This window comes from Pinus tabuliformis, chromosome 9, assembly GCF_031772625.1.
Source record: "Pinus tabuliformis cultivar Carrire ecotype Pingquan chromosome 9, CPIR1, whole genome shotgun sequence".
Classification (NCBI taxonomy): Eukaryota; Viridiplantae; Streptophyta; class Pinopsida; order Pinales; family Pinaceae; genus Pinus; species Pinus tabuliformis.
The window spans coordinates 1,618,046,149-1,618,068,154 of NC_142307.1; the positions used below are offsets into that span (position 1 = coordinate 1,618,046,149).

Genomic DNA, 22,006 nt, shown 5'->3' on the forward strand with positions numbered 1-22,006 from the left:
CATTTTTATTTTTCATATGCACTGCTATGCAATACCATAGTTTTTCGCTGCTGCAGAAAGGAACATTACAACCACAAGCGTTTTTCACTTTGACTCGTTATCTCAAAAAAAACTTAAAACAAACATATGTAAAAACATAAAACGAACACACATAATTACTTTACGTGCCGTAAAAGAACTTCTACCAACTTTCTACGATCAGGAAGATTTCATTAAATGCCTTAATAAAAAAAAATTGCGGTCAACCAAATGTTAATTTTACTCTACGCAATGTAATTAATTCGATGCAGGTTCGTATGCAGGTTTGATTTATGGACGGCGGAGAACATTGAAGTGAATCGGACGGTGGACAAAGATTTCGGGAGGCTCCTTTGTGCTGAACATTAGCGTCCGAAAAGTCAGTTCTGCTGACGTATGTAGAGGACCACGTGGCTGCATTACATTGTATCGGAGTCCACTGTCCGGAAACAGCCAGATGACCAAAGGCGGTCCGATAAGTTTAAGTGGTTTTGCTGAGGCGGTTTTAGGTGCTGCGTGCTTGCTGAGTTGATGGCGGATTTGGCCTGCCGTCGCTGTCCACGATTTTGCAGTCGTTGTCCACAACGCCTGCAGTTGGAATTAATATTCCAACAGATCTCAAACAGAATACAACTACAATTAATACGCAAGATCGAAGAGGAGGGGAATGCTCTCTGCGCTGGAAGAAAGAACACTGGAGGCCTTTATATAGAGGGCTGAGACCAGAGTAGTCGAAACCCAGAACGGAGTCATTCAGAATTCACTCTTTTCTGTTAGGTAGAAAGGAGTGACTTTATTTTCTCTGGGTGGACGTATTTTTATTGACTTGACCCGTTTGAATTTTATGATTGGCTAACGTATTTTTATGCAGGATCTTTATTTCACAGACAGCCTCCAAAATATTTAAAATTATTTTTTCTGTCATTAACCACGTAGTTATACACAGTACCATCCCTGCCATGTTCATAAATAAAAATAAAGCTCAGAGTAGATCATGGTTAATCTCTTTTTCTTAAACCGTAAGTTGTTTTAAACTAGTAAATGTTGAGTAATATAAGCCAATTATATTATAAGCCAATTATATATTGAATATCATTTTATAATCGATTTATTACCTGCATTATGCATTATACTTATATTTAAGATACAAAGCCATCTCCCACATGAATTCCGCCAGCGACGCAGGTGGCTCCGCGTTGTTGCCATTGCACAGGAGCGACCCCCCACGCATAAACTTACAAATGTGATCGTCAGCCTCATATCGTCACCTCCTTAGCTCAATGTGAATTCCGCCAGTGTCGCAGGGGGCTCCGCGCTGTTGCCATTGCACAGGAGCGACACCCCCGCCGGTGGCACATTTCCATCTTCCGTACTCATCGAATGTGCACAACGTGCCTCTCCACACGTGGCCCGACCATCCACTAGGAGCTTAACTGTCATACTCTGCCTGGGCCTCAGCTCGAAACTCATGCTGGATTCCTCTGTGCCCGTGCTCGCCTGGAATCCCGGCCATATAGTGTACTCGCAATGGTTTATTAGCATCAACGACGACGCCCGCGCCCCTGCCACATTCGATAAGTACATCACCTCAAAATTATGAGCATATTGCTTTGTATCTTTTTTTATGTAAGATCATTATTGGGTAAATTGAGAATCGATCATGCACCAATTAAATGAAATCGGGGGATTATGGTGAACTCTCACCAAGGACAAAGCACGACGGATCTTGCTGAGGTGTAAAACAGGGGTCTGATCAAGCCAATTAAGTTCCATACAATTCTTCATTAGTGCAAAGAAACTTGCATTTCAAAATTACAACCAACATATAAAAATTATGAAGTTATATTTATGAATTAATTTGTGAATTATCTTATATAGATAATATATAAAAGTGAACTTATTGCATCAAAATTGTTCTTATATGGATTTAAAAAATAGAGAAAGAATAATTGAATTTTATATTGAATGTACAAATTTATAAAAATAATATTTATATAAATTAATTAATTAATTTACTTATATAATTATCAAATTTATTAACAATCCCATAAAAATATAATACATACTTTTTATATAATTAAATTTCATTCATATGGATACGCGGAGAGAGATCCATCTCAAGCCATTTTTCCTGAACTAGTATTATAATTAACGTGTAATTTCACATGCGGTTTCTTGAGCTATAAATTCCTGCTCAACCATTTAGATCAAAGTCTTAACAGAGTAACAAAACATGAAGTATTATAGAAGAAACACTACATAACAACCCTGCTCTTGACTACCAACTTATAGATAAATACATATATTTATGCAGTGACACTATAATTTCTTTTTGATTTAGCACATCTCATTAAAATAAATGCATAAACCATTGATGACATATTTTATTAAACCGCATTCTCATTTAGTGCAGTTATGTTACAATGTTTGCATGTAAAAAATACAAATCACTGGATTGTAATGATACCTACTTAGTTTCACCAAAATGATACAACCTGGTTTCACCAACCAGCTTTAGGACACTAAGTACAAAACAACTGATCATCATCTTTGCTAGTTAATCGCATGCCAACGCTAGTCACCCAAATCTTTCTAGGAGATTTCTAAAAAAAACCTTGCAACGCCTTCTTCAGCTTTCGTGGGCAATGCATGAGTTAGGCCCAGTTAGATTCTTGACTATTCTTAATGGAAATAATTAGCACTGGAATATTATACTGCAAGTGCACAACGGTTTCCAACCAGAAACAAATTTGGAAGTGTAAAACAAATACAGAGTTTTTTAATATCACACTGCCAATGCATTTCACACAATCTTTACGAATTTAGAGATTAAAATATTCATGTGGCAAGGAAGAAAAGAAAAATAAATTCCATCTAGTCAACTATAAAATAGTTCATGGTCCCTTAAATAGATGTTATTTGGAAATAATAGATCCTATATTTTCTAATCAAGCAAAGGGAACCATGCTCTTTATGGAGATATGTGACAAGTAAATTATAAATAGTGGAAAGAAGTTCATGCTCCCTTAAATAGATGTTATTTGCAAATAATAGATCCTATATTGTCTAATCAAGCAAAGGGAGCCAAGCACTTTATGGAGATATGTGACAAGTAAAATATAAATAGTGGGAAGAAGTTCTCTAGCGTAGATACTTCAGAGAAAAACATATTAGAACCTTGGATGATCAAGTGCCAATGATCTTTTGATCCCCTCTTTAGTATCTCCATAAAGCATTCATACCTGCACCCAGAAGCATTTCACGTGGATTCTAGGTATCATGAAACAAACCAAAGTATGGGAAGACAATATAATGGGTTTCCATCCCTTTCTTTAGGGATTTTCCTTCAATATATAAGAGTATAGATATTAAATCAGGATATCAAATTTCTCATTGATCTTTCTGAATGGGAAAACTCTAATAGCCCCAAGGATTAGCTCAATTGTTCGAGTTCTCATCATTAAAGAACCTCGGTAATGGAACGTCACATCATCAGATATCCTCGAGGTTCTTGGGGTTAGGCTCCACTACTGAGTTGGTGGGAAGTGATCCCTTCACGTGGATATGCCTGAATATTTTATGTGGATGTAACGACCACCGATCTCCAGTGTTCGTGAACCACACATAAAAATAAATAAATAATGGGACAACTCTAATTAATTTTAGGTTTGAAATGGACCAGATGCAAGTATTTAAATCCTCCTAACGAGTTATGCAATAAGATGAACTAGCATCTATCTCAACTAAAGGGTACATCTCCCTTAAATAAATGAGCCAAATATTGAAGAGGATGCACCCCCCCCCCCAGGGGGAATCTATTTATGAGCATTGAATATTTGAAATATTTAACTATCCAAAACCTATCACCCCATTCCCTCATCTAGAAATTAGTTGAAGGGGATATTGATCACCACCTATCCATATATCCATTTGGATTCTTGCTCACAACAAAATCTTTACTCATGACAATCTACATAAACGAGGATTCCATGGACCCTCTCTTTGATACATATGCAAATGAAAAGAGAATTAGTAAAGATGTTATTTTTTGTGAGTTAGTTCATTGCAAAAGTGTGGAGGAAAGATATTAAATATCTTGTAAAACTCATTCAACCATGCAAGAAACAAGAGAAATGGCATTGACTTAAATACATCACTATCCTGGTTTTGTGCATAAGGAACCTCTTTTCAAGAGTTATTTGATGATGTTACCTGAGTTGTTAATGTGAAAATATAGATATCTTGTAATAAATACATATTTAAATAGGTTCCCAACATCCCTAGCAATGATATCCAATGAATTGATCCAAAAAAATTGTTCAATCTAAAGGTATAAAAAAAAAATCTTGCTATAAAAATTACTTTTCTCTAAGTTCCCTATGAAATTTAACTCCCTCTTCCCACATCTACCCAGGTAACCGGCCAACCGAGGTAAACATGTGACGAGAGGCTACTATGATATGATTCAACCTCCTAGGTGACCTTAAGGAAGTGGAATTGATAGAAACACAACATACAAACCTGCCACATCAGCTACAAGACCCCTGAGAACGATCCCAACACTTCAGGAAGCTAGCCCTTGGGTCCCACTAAAGTTTTTCATCACTTGACCTCTGGACGCTCTCTTGCTATATGCCTGCCAGCATCCAAGGGGCTTTGGATGCTCTCATGCTATAGGCATGCCATCATTCGGGGACTATTCTTTCCAGTTATGTGCCAAAGTTCCCCGGATTTAAGCCACTGATTCAAGCCCTGATCCTAGTTCACCGCAGAGAATTGAATGACATCTTCATAAGAATAAAATATCAGGGAAACAATGATGCAAAAACAAATCATTGAACAAGCTCTTAACCATTCCCCTACTAGTCATGACAAGCATTTCGTCAAACATATCACAAATATGTAATCTACAGGTGTAAACAACATATTGAAGCATAGGAATCTCATACTTATCTGAGAGTTGCGAAGAAACATTATTCCCTCTTAGCAATTGTTGTATTATCATCTAGTAGGTCATAGAAACATTTTCCATTCATTTACAAGTAAAACGTTGATGAGAGCCATAAATAGCCACTGTCATAAAACACATATATAACCAACATAATAGTAGCAAAAATACTAATGAAATCACAACCATATGATCCACATATAAACCAATATAATACTCATAGAAATACAAAGAGAAATAACCTTTGATTAATGATGCAAAATCCAAACCTGGGATGGGACTACCAAGTTCCACCTGACCATAGAATGGATGAGCCAAATCTCTCTTTAGCCATTCACCCTCGTGCGATATTCCAAGCATGAATGTGGGACTCAAACCGAAAGAACCAATTGGGGTATAGCGAGGCTAAACTTCCTCACCCTGATCAATAGAAACCAGGCTTTACTGTAATCCATCTCGGATCACTAGGCAACATAATGAACATGTAATAACAAGCTTTATCATGATCTCCACCAGATCACTAGGCAAAAACAAGCATGGATGCCACTATATTTCTCCACCTACACCGTGAGGAATTTTACCACTTTACCGCAATATCTCAAGCTTTACCGCAATCCAAACCCGGATTACTATGCCCTAACTTGAGGCCTACTCTCCATGTGTTATCTCATATACCAAGCCCGCGATTACTGGGCCCAAAAAAAATCAAACCACCTCTTGGATTTACCGTGTATTCTTCCATTCACCAGCAAGATTCCTAGGCCCACTCATGCAACGCAATTGTTTAGAAATGGCAACAAGAAATTCCAATTTAATTTGTCTTTGAATTAAACCAAGAATTAAAATTGAATTCTATTCTCATAACAACTTGTAAATAGTTAATTAAGTTTAGTTAACTTAATTAGCTTAGGAATTTCAAGTTAGAAGTCTTTCTGAAGTCATGTATATGTTATCCCTAAGTTTTAGGGGTCCAATATGAGTTTAAATTGAGTTGGGTGGGTGGGTGGACATTCTGTTTAAAAAATTGAGTGCAACCAGATATCCAAAGTAAGCGTTGGTCATAAGAGGCGCCTTCTAGATGAGATGAAGAAGAAGAAGTAAGTAGACAAATATGCAAAATGCAATAATATTGGAAGTAGACAATGCAAATGCAATATGTTGCAATTATATTTCTATTCAATATTGTGTTTTTTGTTTTATGGATTTATTGGGGACCGACAGTAGATTATTTGTTTATTTACATCAAACAACCAATTAAACTAAACTACCTTCTTAAATGTTTGTAAGCTTGTTCCTTTAGTAACTTAAGTTGTTGATTAGAAATATAAGTAATGTAATATTGAGGTGATGTGGTTATTGAATGTGGTAGGGGTGTGGGCATTGTCGTTTACGCTAGTGAATAGTTGCGAGTATATGGTATGGCCGAGAATCTAGGTGGGTGCAGGCACATAGGAGCTATTCAGCACAGGTTTCGAGGTGAGGCCCAGGCAGAGTATGACAATTGAATCTCCCAGTGGATGGTCGAGCCAAATGTGGGGACGCATGTTATGGACATTTGACAAGGACGAAAGAGGGAAATGTTCCACCGGACCCTGTGGGGGGTGTCTCCAGTGCAACAACAACAACGTGGAGCCCCCTGCGACACTGGCGGAATTCACAATGGAAGAAGGTGTATCTGTCAAATTGTAATAACATTCTGGACAAATCTTTCAGCTACAATATATTTCATCATCTCTACATAATTTGGATGCAAAACCTTATGAAACTTCTTTCCAACTAGTCAGCCTTTAGTTATTCTTTGTTCTCCTTGTACAACTTGTCTGTTACATTGGTCACAAGATTGCAAATACGCCTGAATTTTTGTACAATTCTGTCCGCAACAAAACATATTTGCAGTTAGCGTGGAAACCAATATGAGGAGGAGAAGGCATGATGTTTTTATTTTCCATCAGTTAACTTGTTGACAACGTCCACAATGTTGTCCAAAGTGACGTGAGACTTTTCCTATAAACAATAGATAAGATGTCAATAAGATGAGAAGACCTACTTGTAGTTTTGCTTTCCTCTCATCTCCCTTGTATCGATCCCGTCGTTCCTTCCCACACTTAATACGCTTGAGAAGTACCTATAAACACAACAGAAAACAAAGAATCAATTAAAGCACACGATCTATTGAATACAAGTGAAAGGAATTAGATACAATTCACACATATAAGCATTATGAAACAATACAAACATATGGGAGAAAGGTTCAAACACTTTATTAGATAGAAGAAGGAATTACAACCATTAGTGTCTGATTCAAAGCCATTCCTTTAGCTTGGATCCCATCCACATCACATCAAAAGCATGACAAACTTGTAGCATTACAGTACTTTCTCTAAAGCCAAATCTCATAACAGCATTATCTCCTTACAATTCAACATAATCCAACCCCTGATCACTTAGATGAGTGGTCAATTTATAGGAAGATAAAGGAGGTTTTTTCATAAATGGTAGCATTGAATGGCCTTCCATACTTAGAATTAGTTCCATGGAGGAAGGGATGATGATGAGGACAAGATTTTTGGGTGAACCAAAATCCCATTTCCCCAATAAATTGTTCTTGAGGCCTATGGGTTATGGGCCCACAAAGCCTATCCGCAATGCTTCTCATGATCTCACTTGCCTTATTTGGAATTACTGAAGGCACTCGCCAAAACAAACAAGGATGGTAATGCATGATGACGTTCTCATCTTTCTTCATCCACACACGCACTTTATTTTCGGGGTTCTTTGCTATTGTTGCTTCAGCTATGGATTCTTGTTGCCTCTCCTTCTTCAACATACTTCACACATTCAGATCTGCCAATTAAATCTTGAATAGCTGCCCTTGATACTGACTACAACTTCGTATAACTTTTCATTTGAAGATCAAACACAGTACATGTGACTTTGTCCAGACATCCATGGCTAAGTATCTGCATAACTTAGAAACGGAAATAATGTGATTTTTCAATAACAGGATCTTTAGATTCAATAACACCTGCAATAGGATGGCATCTATGATACTCCCAAATCTCTTTCAGACGACCATAAAATGCACTAGAGATGTTCTACTCGCTCACGCCTTTCCTCCAAGAGTGGCAATTTCATCCTTCCTGTAGTGATCCTCATCCATACTTGTAAAACAAATCTTCAATCCCACTCTCACGTATGTCACCAGGAAGCTTGCCAACATAAATTGCGCTATCTGATCTTCTCATTATAGTTTTCTAGGAATGATAGTCGTGGTGATCACAACTACCCTCAAGAATGAACCAGATATAAAATCTAAAATATGCTCTAACGAGTTCGAAGCAAGACCTGGCGATGCAAAGCCCCAACTTCTCGTGCCCCTTTCATCCAATTTTTCAAGTTCACGACTGCCCTTATCACAACACATATGGGAGCCTTTGTCTCCTGGAGCTTTGAGCTTTCCTCGTTTCAGCGATGGCTGCAGAGAATCTAAATTGCTGGCAAACAATTCAAACAAAAAAAAATACACAGACATAAATTCACAAAGACGCATTTCCTTATAAATTCACAAAGACGCATTTTCCTTATTTACAAACTTGGTTACAATTTAAGGCATCTCAGCCTTAATCAAGAATTCTCCAGCAACTACATTTTACGATGTCTCACACGCACAGGTTTTTTCTCTCGTTTCTTGATTCACTAATGAATTCTTAATATCTTGTTATACATACATTCAGTTTTAACTGACTTTTTAACTGAACTTTGTTCATTAACTGAATTTAGTTCATGGTTGGCCTGGTTGTCCATGTGGTTGTCCATGTGTCTTCTTTCTCTAATTTTTTTCCACTAAGGTGTTCATATGCTCCTGCATCAGATGAGAGGATAGGATGCACCCTAACTCATTGCTCATCCATTTCAAGCTCATAGGAGTTGATAAGTGAGGGAACCTTCTAGATGACTCCAAAAGATAAGAATATTCCCCAAACCCTATGTCAATTTCGCTCATTCTTACCCAGTGCAGGTGAAAGGAAGCCTAAGTGCTCTGCAGAGCACCCTGGCAGTGGACTCAACTGCTCTGCAGCACACCTTTAGAAGGGCTTACTTGTGCTGGTCCCTCTAGAGGTTGTTTATGGATGTCTTCAAGTCATGAAATTGTCTAGGAAGGAAGCATTCAAAGGGGTGACTTGTTTAGGGCATGTAGCAATTGAAATTGGGGTTTGATGAGCCCTAAAACACTGATCTAGATGATGGGATTGATATGCCCAAATGGATCTATAAGAACTGCCCCCTAAAGCATGAAGTCGAAAAAATGCCAATTTTGAATGAAATGCTTTATGATGTGATGAGAAGGTATCGAAGTGGAAGGTGACCTACATCAATTACAATACGCATATCATGATATTTGATTTTAGATGAATTGCCGAGGGAAGGCATACCCATGCTCAACTTATAAACTTTCATTAGATGTACATAAACAGTTGTCTACAGATATAGACCCATGATCAGAATGACTATCAGTGTAAAGCCATTGTACATATGATTTAGTACTCCTGAAATTGTAGCCTGTATGGATGAAACTAGATCTGGGGTCTTTTATCTCATTCAATCGTTTGCTCAAGTACGAGCCTAACCATCTGAATATCTGATCTGAAGTCGAACATGGGAGGACACCATCTGATTACCAGCCAATGATGTAAGTTGTTAACAGATGCGACAGAAATCATCGATAATGATAATGATCCTCAAGGTACTGCAATACATTTTGCATGGTGTGAATGGATGATTTGATGTCGAACACCATACAAAGTATTTCGGTCGAAGGCCATTGATATTAACCTATTTCCAGAAGCAAGAAACTTGCCATTGATGCATGCAAGCCTCAGGGTACTGGAAGGGTGTTTCTAAGTCAAATTCTTGGATAATGTGTTGATGTCGACAAGAAGCGACTCATCGCAACAGGGCCTTGATGTATCCCACATCAATTACACGAAAAGAGTGTAGTGATTTTAGAGATGGAATTTGACTAACGATAAAAGGTTCAGGAATGGCGGTCATGAAAATGAAGGTTTATGGTATTTCAAAGGATGAATTTTGACTGAATGACTTCTCTTGAACATATCGGTGACACTAAAATGAATTGGTAGCATTGACCCAAAACAAAGTGATGGATGGTATGATAGACCAATGTTATGATAACCATCAAGCTAATAACCCATCCCAGATAGTCACGATGATGGAGTGAAAGTGTCATGTTCAAGAGAAACCTGCTACCATAAAGTGGCTTTCCCCTTTCTCCATTTTCCCTAGTCATTGCTCACCAGTACCACTTTATTTTTTATCAAGCTTGAGGAGGATAAAATATGCTTGTTGTATAATTCCACCCTTCGGGTGAATCCATCGCTATTTGATGTTTTAACAAGTCTAGCAAAGGTGAAACTCAATCTTTTCTAGATGGACAAGTTTGTCACTATTTGATGTTTTAACGAGTTTAACGACAAAGATAACTCAGTCTTTTTCATGTTTACAGAGTTTGAAAGGGGACAAAAATAAAAATCCACAAATTCCTTTTTGTAACTTATTCTCTCAAGCCCGAAAAAGTGTAAAATAATACAAGAGAGATATCATTTCCAATTCGTTAACGAGCTAAAAAGGACAAGCGCTCGACAATCTTTTCATATTTCTAGAGTCTGAAAAGAGCTTAAAGAGGACTCCATTTTAAGGAATGAGTGGTATCTAGGGTAGCAACTGGTTCCAGTGATTTTGGAACTTCTCAAAACATGTTTATTTAAGTGAAGATGCTGGCTAACAAGACCACTCATTGCAACTGTTCCTCAAAAAGAGTAAAACAACCAAGTGAAAGTGTATGATCAGCCATGCAGATAGTGACGATGGAAGGAGAAAAACCAAGGCTCATCTGATGGAAGAGGATGATAGAATGAGAATCAAGAGGGTTAAAATGGAGATGGGTTCATTTTTATAAAATCTTGAACCATGGGAAACTATGCTTGGATTCAGTTTCATGTTTACACAAGCTTGAAACTACAAACCATGCTTGAATTCAGTTTTATTTTTACACAAGCTTGAAATGAAGAACCATGCTTGAATTCAATTTAATTTTTACAAAAGCTTGAAACAAAGAACTATGCTTGCTATTGGTTTACATGCCCCCTGTTACACAGTAATTTGTCACCATCCCTGTTACCCCTTCTCCTGCACATTGGAGGACTTATTCCGGGACCTGTGAGAAGTGACATAACCTGAAAACACTTGCATTGTATCCCCTTGAGTATGTACTTCATATGCCCTGGAGACACCTTCTGCAAAATACCCATAAAAATAGCCCTTTTTCCATTGGCACGGTTCCACTGTGTATCACTCGTGCCAATAGGGGAAATCCTCCAAAGAGGGCGCGCCAGCTGGCGCTCTGTCTCAGAGTTGCACTCGCGCCAGCCCAGTTGGGTAAAGTTTTTAACAAACCAACTTGCGAATGTTCTTCCTAACCTACTCATGAATGGAATCTATATTGAGTTGGGTCAGTTTGGCTTCGAATCTCCATAGAAGGGAAGTGGTTCTCCACCTCTCATGGAAGCTTCTTAGTGATAAAGCCAATCCCATGGATGTTGTGGTTGATCTTATCTCCTTCCCCTCCATCTATAAAAGCTTGTCCTTTTGCCTTTGACAAGCTAGTGGCTACGGATGAGTGATAGGGTCTCCAAGTTCCAAATTCTAAGTCCCAAATTCTGAGAATTGCCAAGTTCATGCTACAAGAAGCCTTATTCATTCCCATGAGGCGAAATCTAAAGTGAGGAGATTCTTGTCCAAGTAACTAAGGAGAGAGAGGCTTGTTCCCCATTCCCAACAAGCTCTGCAAGGCATGTGCTGCTGATCACCCAGCGAAAGGAGGATTTGACGTCAGAACTATGGTTGTATTCTTCTTTGTTGTTTATCAATAATAGACGACTATCATTATGGTTCCACTCTTATTGTCTTTTGTAATGATGATTGAGTTATATCCTTTCTGACTAATATATAGTTGCATCTATTGGATTTTATGCTTGTGTTTGTGTCGTTCTTTGCATGTGCAGGTGTCTGTTCACGAGGATTGTGGGGATTGTGACCAGCCAGAGCAAAGGAACGGGATCAACGACTCTTCTACAAGTACTAGCGTTGGAATCCAGGTAGGCCCTCATCATCGGTCTTTGATTTTCAATTAGGAACCTGCGTGTTAGCGTTGTTTGATTGTTGCTAGACTCCATTTGGGCTAGTAGGGATCACCTCTGTTCGCAGAGGGGATTTACCTCCACAACAATTTGGCGACTCTGTTGGGGAGTTGGCTTTTTGTCTTGTTGATTGTTTTGTCTTGTTGTTTGTTTTGTCTTGTTGTTTGATTTGTAGACTTTGGACGGAGCCTGAAGTACGGCCAGGTAGCCTTCGAAACGCTATTGCTCTGCATTAGCAAAGTAGATCAACGCCACTTCAATCCATCTCTAGTTTGGCTTGCAAGCTGAATGGCTTGGAACTTGCCTTATTTCTTGGTTGTTTCTTGGGTTCTCCTACTTGTTTAGATTTCTGGGTTGAATTCCTGTATTGCTTCTTGCCCCTTGGTGTACCTGGGTACTGTTGACTTAGCTTTGGCTCATTTGTTTTTATTTTTCCATAGTAAACTCGGCTGGCACTGTTTTATAGCGTTACAGTCACGCCAGTTGGCGCATGTTGCACATTGACAGCCCACGCCAATACCAGAAAGGCGCCTTTTTCGGCCTGACAGTCGCGCCAGGCCTGGAAAATTTTGAAGTTTGCTTGGCTGTGAGCCCTCTGAGCTTGGTTGTTGTTCTAGGTACCTTTTTTAGACTACTTGAGTGTGCTGGAGTGTGATTTGACTGGCTTTGATCGTTACCCTTTGGGTGTTTACTTTTTTCCATCGATTTCACATTTCTAGCCATAGGGCATCTAGTGGCTTTGTGTGTCGAGCCTTCCTCAGGTGTTTTGATATTCTTGTGGTCCGGTCGACTCTTTGATTGCTCCCTTGCACCTGTTTGGTGGTTGTGAATCGTTTTTTTGTGATATTTGGGTGACTTGCTTTGTCTTCGCTTGAATTTCGCTTCGTCTCACTTTGAGCCTAGATTACACGGCTCATTGGTGTCTTTGGGACTTTTCTTGTTCTTTGGAGGTTTTCTTGGTGATTTAGGGAACTGAATGTGCTTGTATTGAGTAGAATTTGTTTGTTATCATTTCTCAAAGTTGTTTAGTGCGTTTTGCCATCAACAAAAGAAAAAATCTCTTTTGCTTTGTATTAGTTAATGAGAATTAGAACTTTTCATTTTGATTAGTGATTAGTGATCTTAAAGAAAAGTTTGTTAATTTCCATTAGCTGCATTGGGGAAGTTATTTGTTGTTTTGTGATCATTTCGTTTGCGTGAAAAATATCAAACCCTCTCGTAACTAGCATTCATCGAATGGAATGACATATTTTGGCATATAGTTTGCATTTAGGCAATTTTGAGAGATTTCATATGGTAAGGCCTGAAAACCGAAACCTAATACAAGATCAACCTTAAAATGAACTGAATGAACCTAAAAACGCATTAGAACGTAACACTCACTGTTTAGAGGTCTAGGCTAGAGACGTGCTCTGGCGTCATTAAACCTAGTCACTTTTGTTTCACTTAAGGTTGGGTGATTCCTCCTTCCGTGACGCAACAGTGGTCTAGCACGGATTTGAGCTCCCACATACCGTCGAGTATATGGGGAGACCCCACTAGGTTATCATCGTTTATCCATAGGAAGCCATGTCGGCCGCCTTACAAGCCGTAACGCACCGAACACAGCATTCGGGAAGATTGATTGTCGTACGGAAAGTCCTTGGTTTTCATATGATTGCCAAGGTGTATATGCAGTTTTACAGATTTGTTTGGTAAACCCTTTGCCTAGTTCTCCAAAGTAGTCACTTTTGACCCTTTTCGGATTCCCTAAAAGAAAAAGGCTCATCTGAGCACTTGTCACTTCAGGCTCATTAAACATTCGAAGGTGACTAGAGTCATCTTTTTGTCCTTTTCTCGACTCTTAAAAAATGAAAAGGTCAAGTTATGTCCTTGCATCTTAAAATTCATTTGGCCGCGATTAACATTTACCCGGTTAGATCTTGTTTGCATTAGTTTGAGTAGGGTTCTTTCTCATTTGTGATGGCAACTTTTCCAGAGTTTACCAACCCAGGCACCCCCTCTGATGGGAATCCTGATCATTTTCCTCCTTTCAGAAATGTTGGCGCTCCTTACATGGCAACATTGTCCCTTCCTAGGTTAACTGTTGGGTTTCCTGTTTGGTTGTTCTCAACCTCTCTGGTCCCTACCGTATCAACTGCTGGTCAATCAGTTCCTCCACCCGAACAACATCATGTTGATTCTAAGTTGGACCTCTCCCCTTGTTCGCCTGTTTCTCCGTCTTCATCTTCTACTTCGCCTGGTGAAAGTCTGGATTCGAGTAACCAGGTGGCTAAGAAGAATAAGAAGAACATGAAGAAGAAGAAGTCTCCTAAGGGAGAGGCTAAAAGTGCAGCTACTGCCTCAAGTACACCTCCCATCGGGCCACCTTCTACTCCTTTGCAGAGGGTCAAATTTCCTTGTAGATTATGCAAGGAGGACCATCTTCTTCGCAATTGTCCTGGCATACCCAGGATCTTAGAAGTATGGTCTCATGATCTGGCCTGCCCCTCATCATCCTCTGCCGCTCATGGTGATGCTACCCTATCAGCTGGCAATGGTAACGGAAAAGGTAATATTCGAATCCCCTGTAGACTTTGTGAAGGCAATCATCCCCTTCACCTTTGTCCGCTCATGGATAAAGCCTCCATTGTATTGGAAAGTCTTACAGCTCCCTCACCCCAACTACATGTTGGCTATCAACGTCTCTCTGCAGCCGTAGATTGTTCCCCTGCTGACAAAGAGATCGACCAATATTCCTCTCTTGTCCAGGCTCCTCTTCCCGAACCAAGCTATGCCAAGCCTGTTCCAGACCAACCATTGGTAGAAAAGAGTGTCGACTTGAGCTCACCACCCGTCGATCACTCTGTTTCGGAAGAGCATCATGCCCATGTTCTTCTCGTCTCCTTAGATTCCCCTGAGTCCTAAAATGACTCTCCTATCCCAGCTGCTCCCGAAGAGGGTCCTTCTTCGTTTCCTATAGAGCATGGGGGCAATCATATGATTCCCCCACCAAGTATTCTGGTCGCTTCCTTCGATTGGAATTACCTGACCACCTTCCGCCTTCCATCCCATGTGCCTTTCCAGATTACAGTACTTGCCTATGATAAGGTAGTACCTGGCACTGTTTTGGATGAAGGTGCGTCTGTCAGTCTTATGCCCTCCACTACATGGCAAGCTTTAGGTTCCCTGCAGCTTGGACCGGTCGCACAGAATCTATTATCATTTGACGGGGGAACCAGTCAACCTCTAGGGGTCCTCCCGAAATTTCCTATTACTTTGGGAGGCAAAACCGTCTATATGGACGTGCTGGTTGTCCAAGTTGCTTTAGATTTCAGTCTTCTCCTTGGCCGTGACTATGTTTATGCCATGGGGGCCCTTGTCTCTTCACTTTTCCATGTGGTTTGCTTTCCACACAATGGAAGAATCGTGACTATAGATCATTTATCGTTCTTTGGTCCCCTGGTGCCTCCTGCGCAGCTGCCACCCCCTCCTGGTTTTTATCCACCGGTTGTGTCTGCCCCACCGCAAGTCAACTACATGGCTACCTACCCCGTGCCTGTATCCCATGATGATGTTGTCATGCATAATGTCCTGGGGGCATTGGGTCCTAACTTCCAAGATGTTGTCCTTCCACCGGGAGTGCCATTCTTGGAAGTGACGACTTCCTGTTCATTATGATGAAGTTCGCACAGAGCATAGTTCCTTTCCTATGTCAAGCTCCTTAAAAAATGAAACTGGATCTGGTCGAGCATAGTTCCTAATCTTGTGTCAAGCTCGTTAAAAAAAATGAAACAAGGGTTATGAGGATAGTTCTTTTACTGTGTCAACCTCATTAAAAAATGAAACAACTCCCTTTCCCAATCGAGTCTTTTGATTAAGATCTCGTAAAATACCAGTCGAGTCTTTCCAAGATCTCGAAAGTGAACCTTCATTCCATCCACTTTGTTGAATGTAATGCAGCTTGGGGGGCATGTACCTCATTTTTCGTCATTATGCTGGGGGCATGTGAACTCATAACAAGCATAGTTTTTCATTTCAAGCTTGTGTAAACATGAAACCGAATCCAAGTAGAGTTCTCCATGGTTCAAGCTTGTGTAAAAATGAACCCATACCCATTTTACATCTCGTGATTGCTGTCTTTATCTGCTAAATTCTGCTAAATGAGCCTTGGTTGTTTTCATTCCATTGCCACCATCTCTTTGGCCAATCATATGCTTTCACTTGGTTGTTTTACCTTTCCTGAGGGACTGCAGTTATGAGTGGTTTTATTAGCCAGCCTCTTAACCATTACATGTTTTGAGCAGTTCCACCATTGCCGGAACCAGTTGCTACCCTTTATACCACTTGTTCTTCTAGGATGAGTCACCTTTAAGCTCTTTTCTGACTCGTAAAATATGAAAAGATTGCCGAGTATTTTCCCTTTTTGACTCGTTAAATAGAATAAAAATGGAGGTTTGATTTCAGCTCTTTTCTAACCGTTTAAAGACGAAAAGATTGCCGAGTTTTTCCTCTCGACTTGTTAAACGTAAATGAGAGGTGGTCGTCTTTAAACCCTTTTCTGATCGTGTAAAGACGAAAATATCGTCAGACCCTTGTCGTTTCAGGTTCGTTAACGGTTACAAAGCGACGTGGTTTCAATCGCTTTTTTACTTTTTCAAATCGAAATCACTACTCATGAAAAGTACTCCTCGATCGTAATGATCGAGCGGTTCTTTCGAGCATTGTTTTATACTTTTTCGGGCTCGAGAGACACAACTTTACGAAAAAGGACCCCCCTGGAGTTTACTTTTCTGTTGTCTTTTCAAACTCTCTAAACATGAAAAGACACCAAGTTTTCCTTTGTCAGACTCGTTAAGACTTAATGACATCGGATTCCGTCGAAATGACGCCTTTCAAGCATATGCTATCCCCATCAAGCTTGTTGATAAAAAATAACTAGGGTACTCGCCAGCAATGGTGGGGAAAATGGAACCACAATTATTGTCGTGTTGGCAGTATGTCGCTCTTGAACATGGCACTTGTCTGCATTCGTGTCTGGGTGGGGATATCTAATCTTGTTTTTACACTTACCTCCCTGGGTTTGGGTTATCCTGTTTGACCTCTCATCCGCTAATTGCCTTGTCACCATGACCCCTAATCATTTAATGTCAAATACTGCCAAGTCCACTGTCGTGCCGCCAATATGTTCAAGAGAAAGTTGACCTCTGCAGAATACTCAACCTCCCTCTGATACCTCACACAAAACATCTTATCCTTCTCTATCTCATGTCAATGATGTGGGAAACATTATGGCCCACCTTCGATCAAGGTCACTTCCTGTCGACTTCAGCTCATTATCCAGGAATTTGACCTAGAGACTCCCTTCCGGTGCCTTGGAGCCTGCATGCCTCAATGGCAGGTTCTTTGTGTTTGATGCGAGGTTTTCATCATTGGCCTCCGATCAAATGATTCTACGGGTGTTCGACGCTGGCTCACTGATTCGCATGCCGTAGATTGTACCTATAGTACCTTGAGGACCATTGTCATTATTGGTGGTGCCTCTCGCATTTGTTAACAGTTTTCATCATTGACTGGTAATCAGACGATGTTCTTGCATGTTCGACTGCGACTCCCATATTCACATGCTTGAACTTGTACTTTGTTCGGGTCGAGATGGAGTGCAAGACCCTGGATTTTGTCTGTTGAGATCCAGGTTGCGATTTTGTGGGTTATTATGATCATTACATGACTCATTCCCTGGATGGCTGCGACCATGCCTGAGTCTGTTTATTGATCCTTACTGGATGGCTGTGCCCATACCTTGGATCTGTATTTTTATGTACTCTGCTATGGATGGCTGCGCCCATACCACATACGTCATGTACTTGAGATATCAGTTGTACTTCTTCCTGCAGGTTCTCCGGTGGCAGTGTTTTCAGTTGGCCATGTTCTTGTAAAGCATTTCACCCCTCTCTCTCTCTCGGTCCTCATGCTTTAGGGGGCATCTGTTACACAGTAATTTGTCACCATCCCTGTTACACATTCTCCCGCACATTGGAGGACTTATTCTGGGACCTGTGAGAAGTGACATAACCTGAAAACACTTGCATTGTATCCCCTTGAGTATGTACTTCATATGCCCTGAAGACACCTTCTACAAAATACCCATAAAAATAGCCCTTTTTCAATTAGTGCGGTTCCACTGTGTATCACTCGCGCCAATAGGGGAAATCCTCCAAAGAGGGTGCGCCAGCTGGCGCTCTGTCTCAGAGTCGCACTCGCGCCAACCCAGTTGGGTAAAGTTTTTAACAAACCAACTTGCGAAGGTTCTTCCTAACCCACTCATGAATGGAATCTATATTGAGTTGGGTCAGTTTGGCTTCAAATCTCCATAGAATTGAAGTGGTTCTCCACCTCTCATGGAAGCTTCTTAGTGATAAAGCCAATCCCATGGATGTTGTGGTTGATCTTATCTCCTTCCCCTCCATCTATAAAAGCTTGTCTTTTTTCCTTTGACAAGCTAGTGGCTAGGGATGAGTGATAGGGTCTCCAAGTTCCAAATTCTAAGTCCCAAAGTCTAAGAATGCCAAGTTCATGCTACAAGAAGCCTTATTCATTCCCATGAGGCTAAATCTAAAGTGAGGAGATTCTTGTCCAAGTAGCCAAGGAGAGAGAGGCTTGTTCCCCATTCCCAACAAGCTCTGCAAGGCATGTGTTGCTGATCACCCAGTGAAAGGAGGATTTGACGTCAGAACTATGGTTGTATTCTTCTTTGTTGTTTATCAATAATAGACGACTATCATTATGGTTCCACTCTTATTGTCTTTTGTAATGATGATTGAGTTATATCCTTTCTAACTGATATATAGTTGCATCTACTGGATTTTATGCTTGTGTTTGTGTCGTTCTTTGCATGTGTAGGTGTCTGTTCACGAGGATCGTGGGGATTGTGACCAGCCGGAGCAAAGGAACGGGATCGACGACTCTTCTACAAGTACTAGCATTGGAATCCAGGTAGGCCCTCATCATCGGTCTTTGATTTGCAATTAGGAACCTGCATGTTAGCATTGTTTGATTGTTGCTAGACCCCATTTGGGCTAGTAGGGATCGCCTCTGTCGGCAGAGGGGATTTACCTCCACAACACCCCCAGCATGATAAAAGGGAGAGTCTCCTGTAACCAGATGGAAGTCGCTGCGATGAAGCGGGACAATTATCCAACACCTTTTTAGCTTCGTCTAGATAGGGACAAAGGTGAATGGGGCGATTCCCTTCACATAACCTACAGGGAAACTTAACTTTACCACTAAGTGCATGCCCCCCAAGCTTCATTACATTCACCTAAGTAGACTACTCATGGCTATTAGGTGGATGCAATGAAGGTTCGTTTATGAGATCAGGTGAAAGACTCTACTGGGATTTTACGAGATCTAATCAAAGGCTCGAATTGGAACTTTGCTCCAGGGGACCTTGTTTCATTTTTTAATGAGCTTGACACAAGTCAAGGAACTCTCCTCAGCTTCCTTGTTTCATTTTTTAATGAGATTGACACAAGACAAGGAACTATGCTTATACTCTGGTGGGCTCCATTATTGCAACAATAATGCTGCATCTCCTGAGGCTCCCTTCTTTAATTTTATCAACCCGGTAGTTCGTAACAAACTTGGAAGCGACGATGCTGTATGCACAAGTACTAGCTCTTGCCGCAGCTGGCACAAGTCCACTAGGAGCTTAAGCCAACTTCTATGAGCTCTTAGAAGAATCTTTTTAATTGATGGATGAAAGCTAACTCGAAGGAAGTTAATCTATTTGCAAAAAGAGATTGAAAAACTGAAGGAAAACGCAAACCCTAGCAAACCCTAATTCTACCAGCTAATCCTACTGATGCAAAGGAGAGAATGCAAACTTCTAAAAGAGATGCCATTACTTATATGAAGGTGAAATACATGTGTCTAGACTACCTCTACCTAAAGAAAACATCTTTTTGTATTTTTGAGTAAGTTATTAGAATTATCATGCATGTGCTTTTAACTGGCTTTTTACTGTGCAAGGGTCGATCGAGGAGGAGAAATGCTTGGAAAAGGTTGGGAAGGTTCAAAGAGGGTCTAAGGAGCCCCTAACACCCTTTTGGAGAGTTTCACAAAGTTTGACTATCAAGAAACCTCATTTGTGAGCTTCTACGGGAAGTCTGCAGGGGTTCTACAAGATATTCAGAGATTTCTGCAGGATGTTCAGAAATTTCTACAGGATGTTTATAAAGTGGATTTCAGAGGATTGGTGAGTGAGGGAAGATGCATGAATGGATAGGGAGGTAGGATAGGGGCCTGAAATGACCCAGGGGCTGATGGATGGAGTGGTGAGAAGGTGTAGAAGGCTGCCTTGGCTTCAAGACGGCTGAGACAATGGAGGAGCAAGAAGGTAGGGTTACGTGGGCAAAAGAGCAGGTGTGAGACGAGTAACCTAACTAGCAGATGGAGCAGTTGGCTTGGATGAAGCTTAGGCAGATGAGAGAGTGGTAGAGATGCCCTGCACAGTGTACATTTAACCGAATCAACAAAGTCCTGCACACAATCAATATCTTAGCTAATCTACTCTAACTGTTAATGAAAGAAATGAACAGCAGCTTTATTTGTAAAGAGAACCATGTACATCACTTAAGCAAAGAAACATTTCAGAGATCTGAACTCATAACTAACTTCTACAAACGAAAACAGTACACCAAGGATTGCATGGTCAAGCAAACTAGTGTTTTTGTTGGGGCAACACTGTTTCTGCAATTCCAACCCCTGATCCAATAAGGATGAGGTGAAACTGAGAGTGTTGTCAACCCTCTTCTTGGAGCTTTATCTGTTATTATCCTACCAATCTATTATAATCATCTAAAGCAATTCTATTCATAACCAATGACCTATTTAACCAACACAACTAAATATCCTCAACAGAAACACGTTTCAAATGCATAAATGGAAAATCACGATACATAAAGAAAGGGTAACAGTACAAAGAAGGAAGCCCTGGGCTCTCAGGTTGGGCCCAACCCCGAGAGCTATGGCTCCTATAGAAAACTCAAAGTTGGTACAAAATCAGACTGCTTCTCATTATCAAAACATGATCATAAGTCAAGAGTTATGCCAAAAATGGCTACAAGAGAACAAAATGAAGCTAGCGGCACTGTAGTGCAAAGTATGCAAAAGTTTCCAAAAGTCCCTCCCGAAGGCTGAGGACTTAACATTTATACACCACAAGGGCCCTATCTGGCCTCCTAAATCTATGGGACTTGGCTGCCCAAACTGTGAGTAGACAGCTTCTTCCAAAATCTGCTTGGCTGCCTTCTAGATCTGGTTTTGGTGGCCTTTGGAGCTCGGAGTTGGGGATGAAGATCCCGAGGAAGGCTATTTAATGCCATAGACAACCCCCCTACAAATCCTCACCCCAAGCTTGGCTGTCTTCCAGCCCATGATTGCTCGGTTTTGCTCCAACATGTGTCATGGCGGGGAGCTCTGACGGAGTCGGGATTTAGCGGCGAGTCTAACCGCACGTTCGAAGACCGCAGTCAAGGAACGGTTTATCACAGATCCCGCAATTGTTTCGGTGCTGGCCTCGCATCTGGGCGACAGGCCGATCACGGAGAGCGACAGGACTTAGACTAACCGCCATGGAGAATCAACAATTAACGGACCTCGTGGACTTCACCGAGGATCCGTTCGAGGGACAGACGGTTTTCAGTAACCCTAACCATGCTAAGGCTGTTTTCACTCCGCCGGTTTCTGAGGAAGTTAGGGCACAGCTATTGACCCCGGTGGTTTCGTCTGAATCCGCGAATGAAGCTATTGGTATTGAGGCTCCGCCTCTCTCTCTAGGTAC

The 22,006-nt window shown here is 40.7% G+C and overlaps 1 protein-coding gene across 1 annotated transcript; it reads right to left on the bottom strand.

Annotated features, from left to right (window-relative positions):
- Positions 1-1,290: 1,290 nt before the first annotated feature.
- Positions 1,291-21,799, bottom strand: LOC149154994 (glucan endo-1,3-beta-glucosidase-like). The gene is made up of 2 exons (XM_089444282.1): positions 21,676-21,799; positions 1,291-1,580 (listed from the first exon to the last, which is right to left on the bottom strand). The coding sequence occupies exons 1-2, from the start codon at positions 21,797-21,799 to the stop codon at positions 1,291-1,293; spliced, it is 414 nt and encodes a 137-aa protein (XP_089300408.1).
- Between the last annotated feature and the right edge of the window lie 207 nt (positions 21,800-22,006).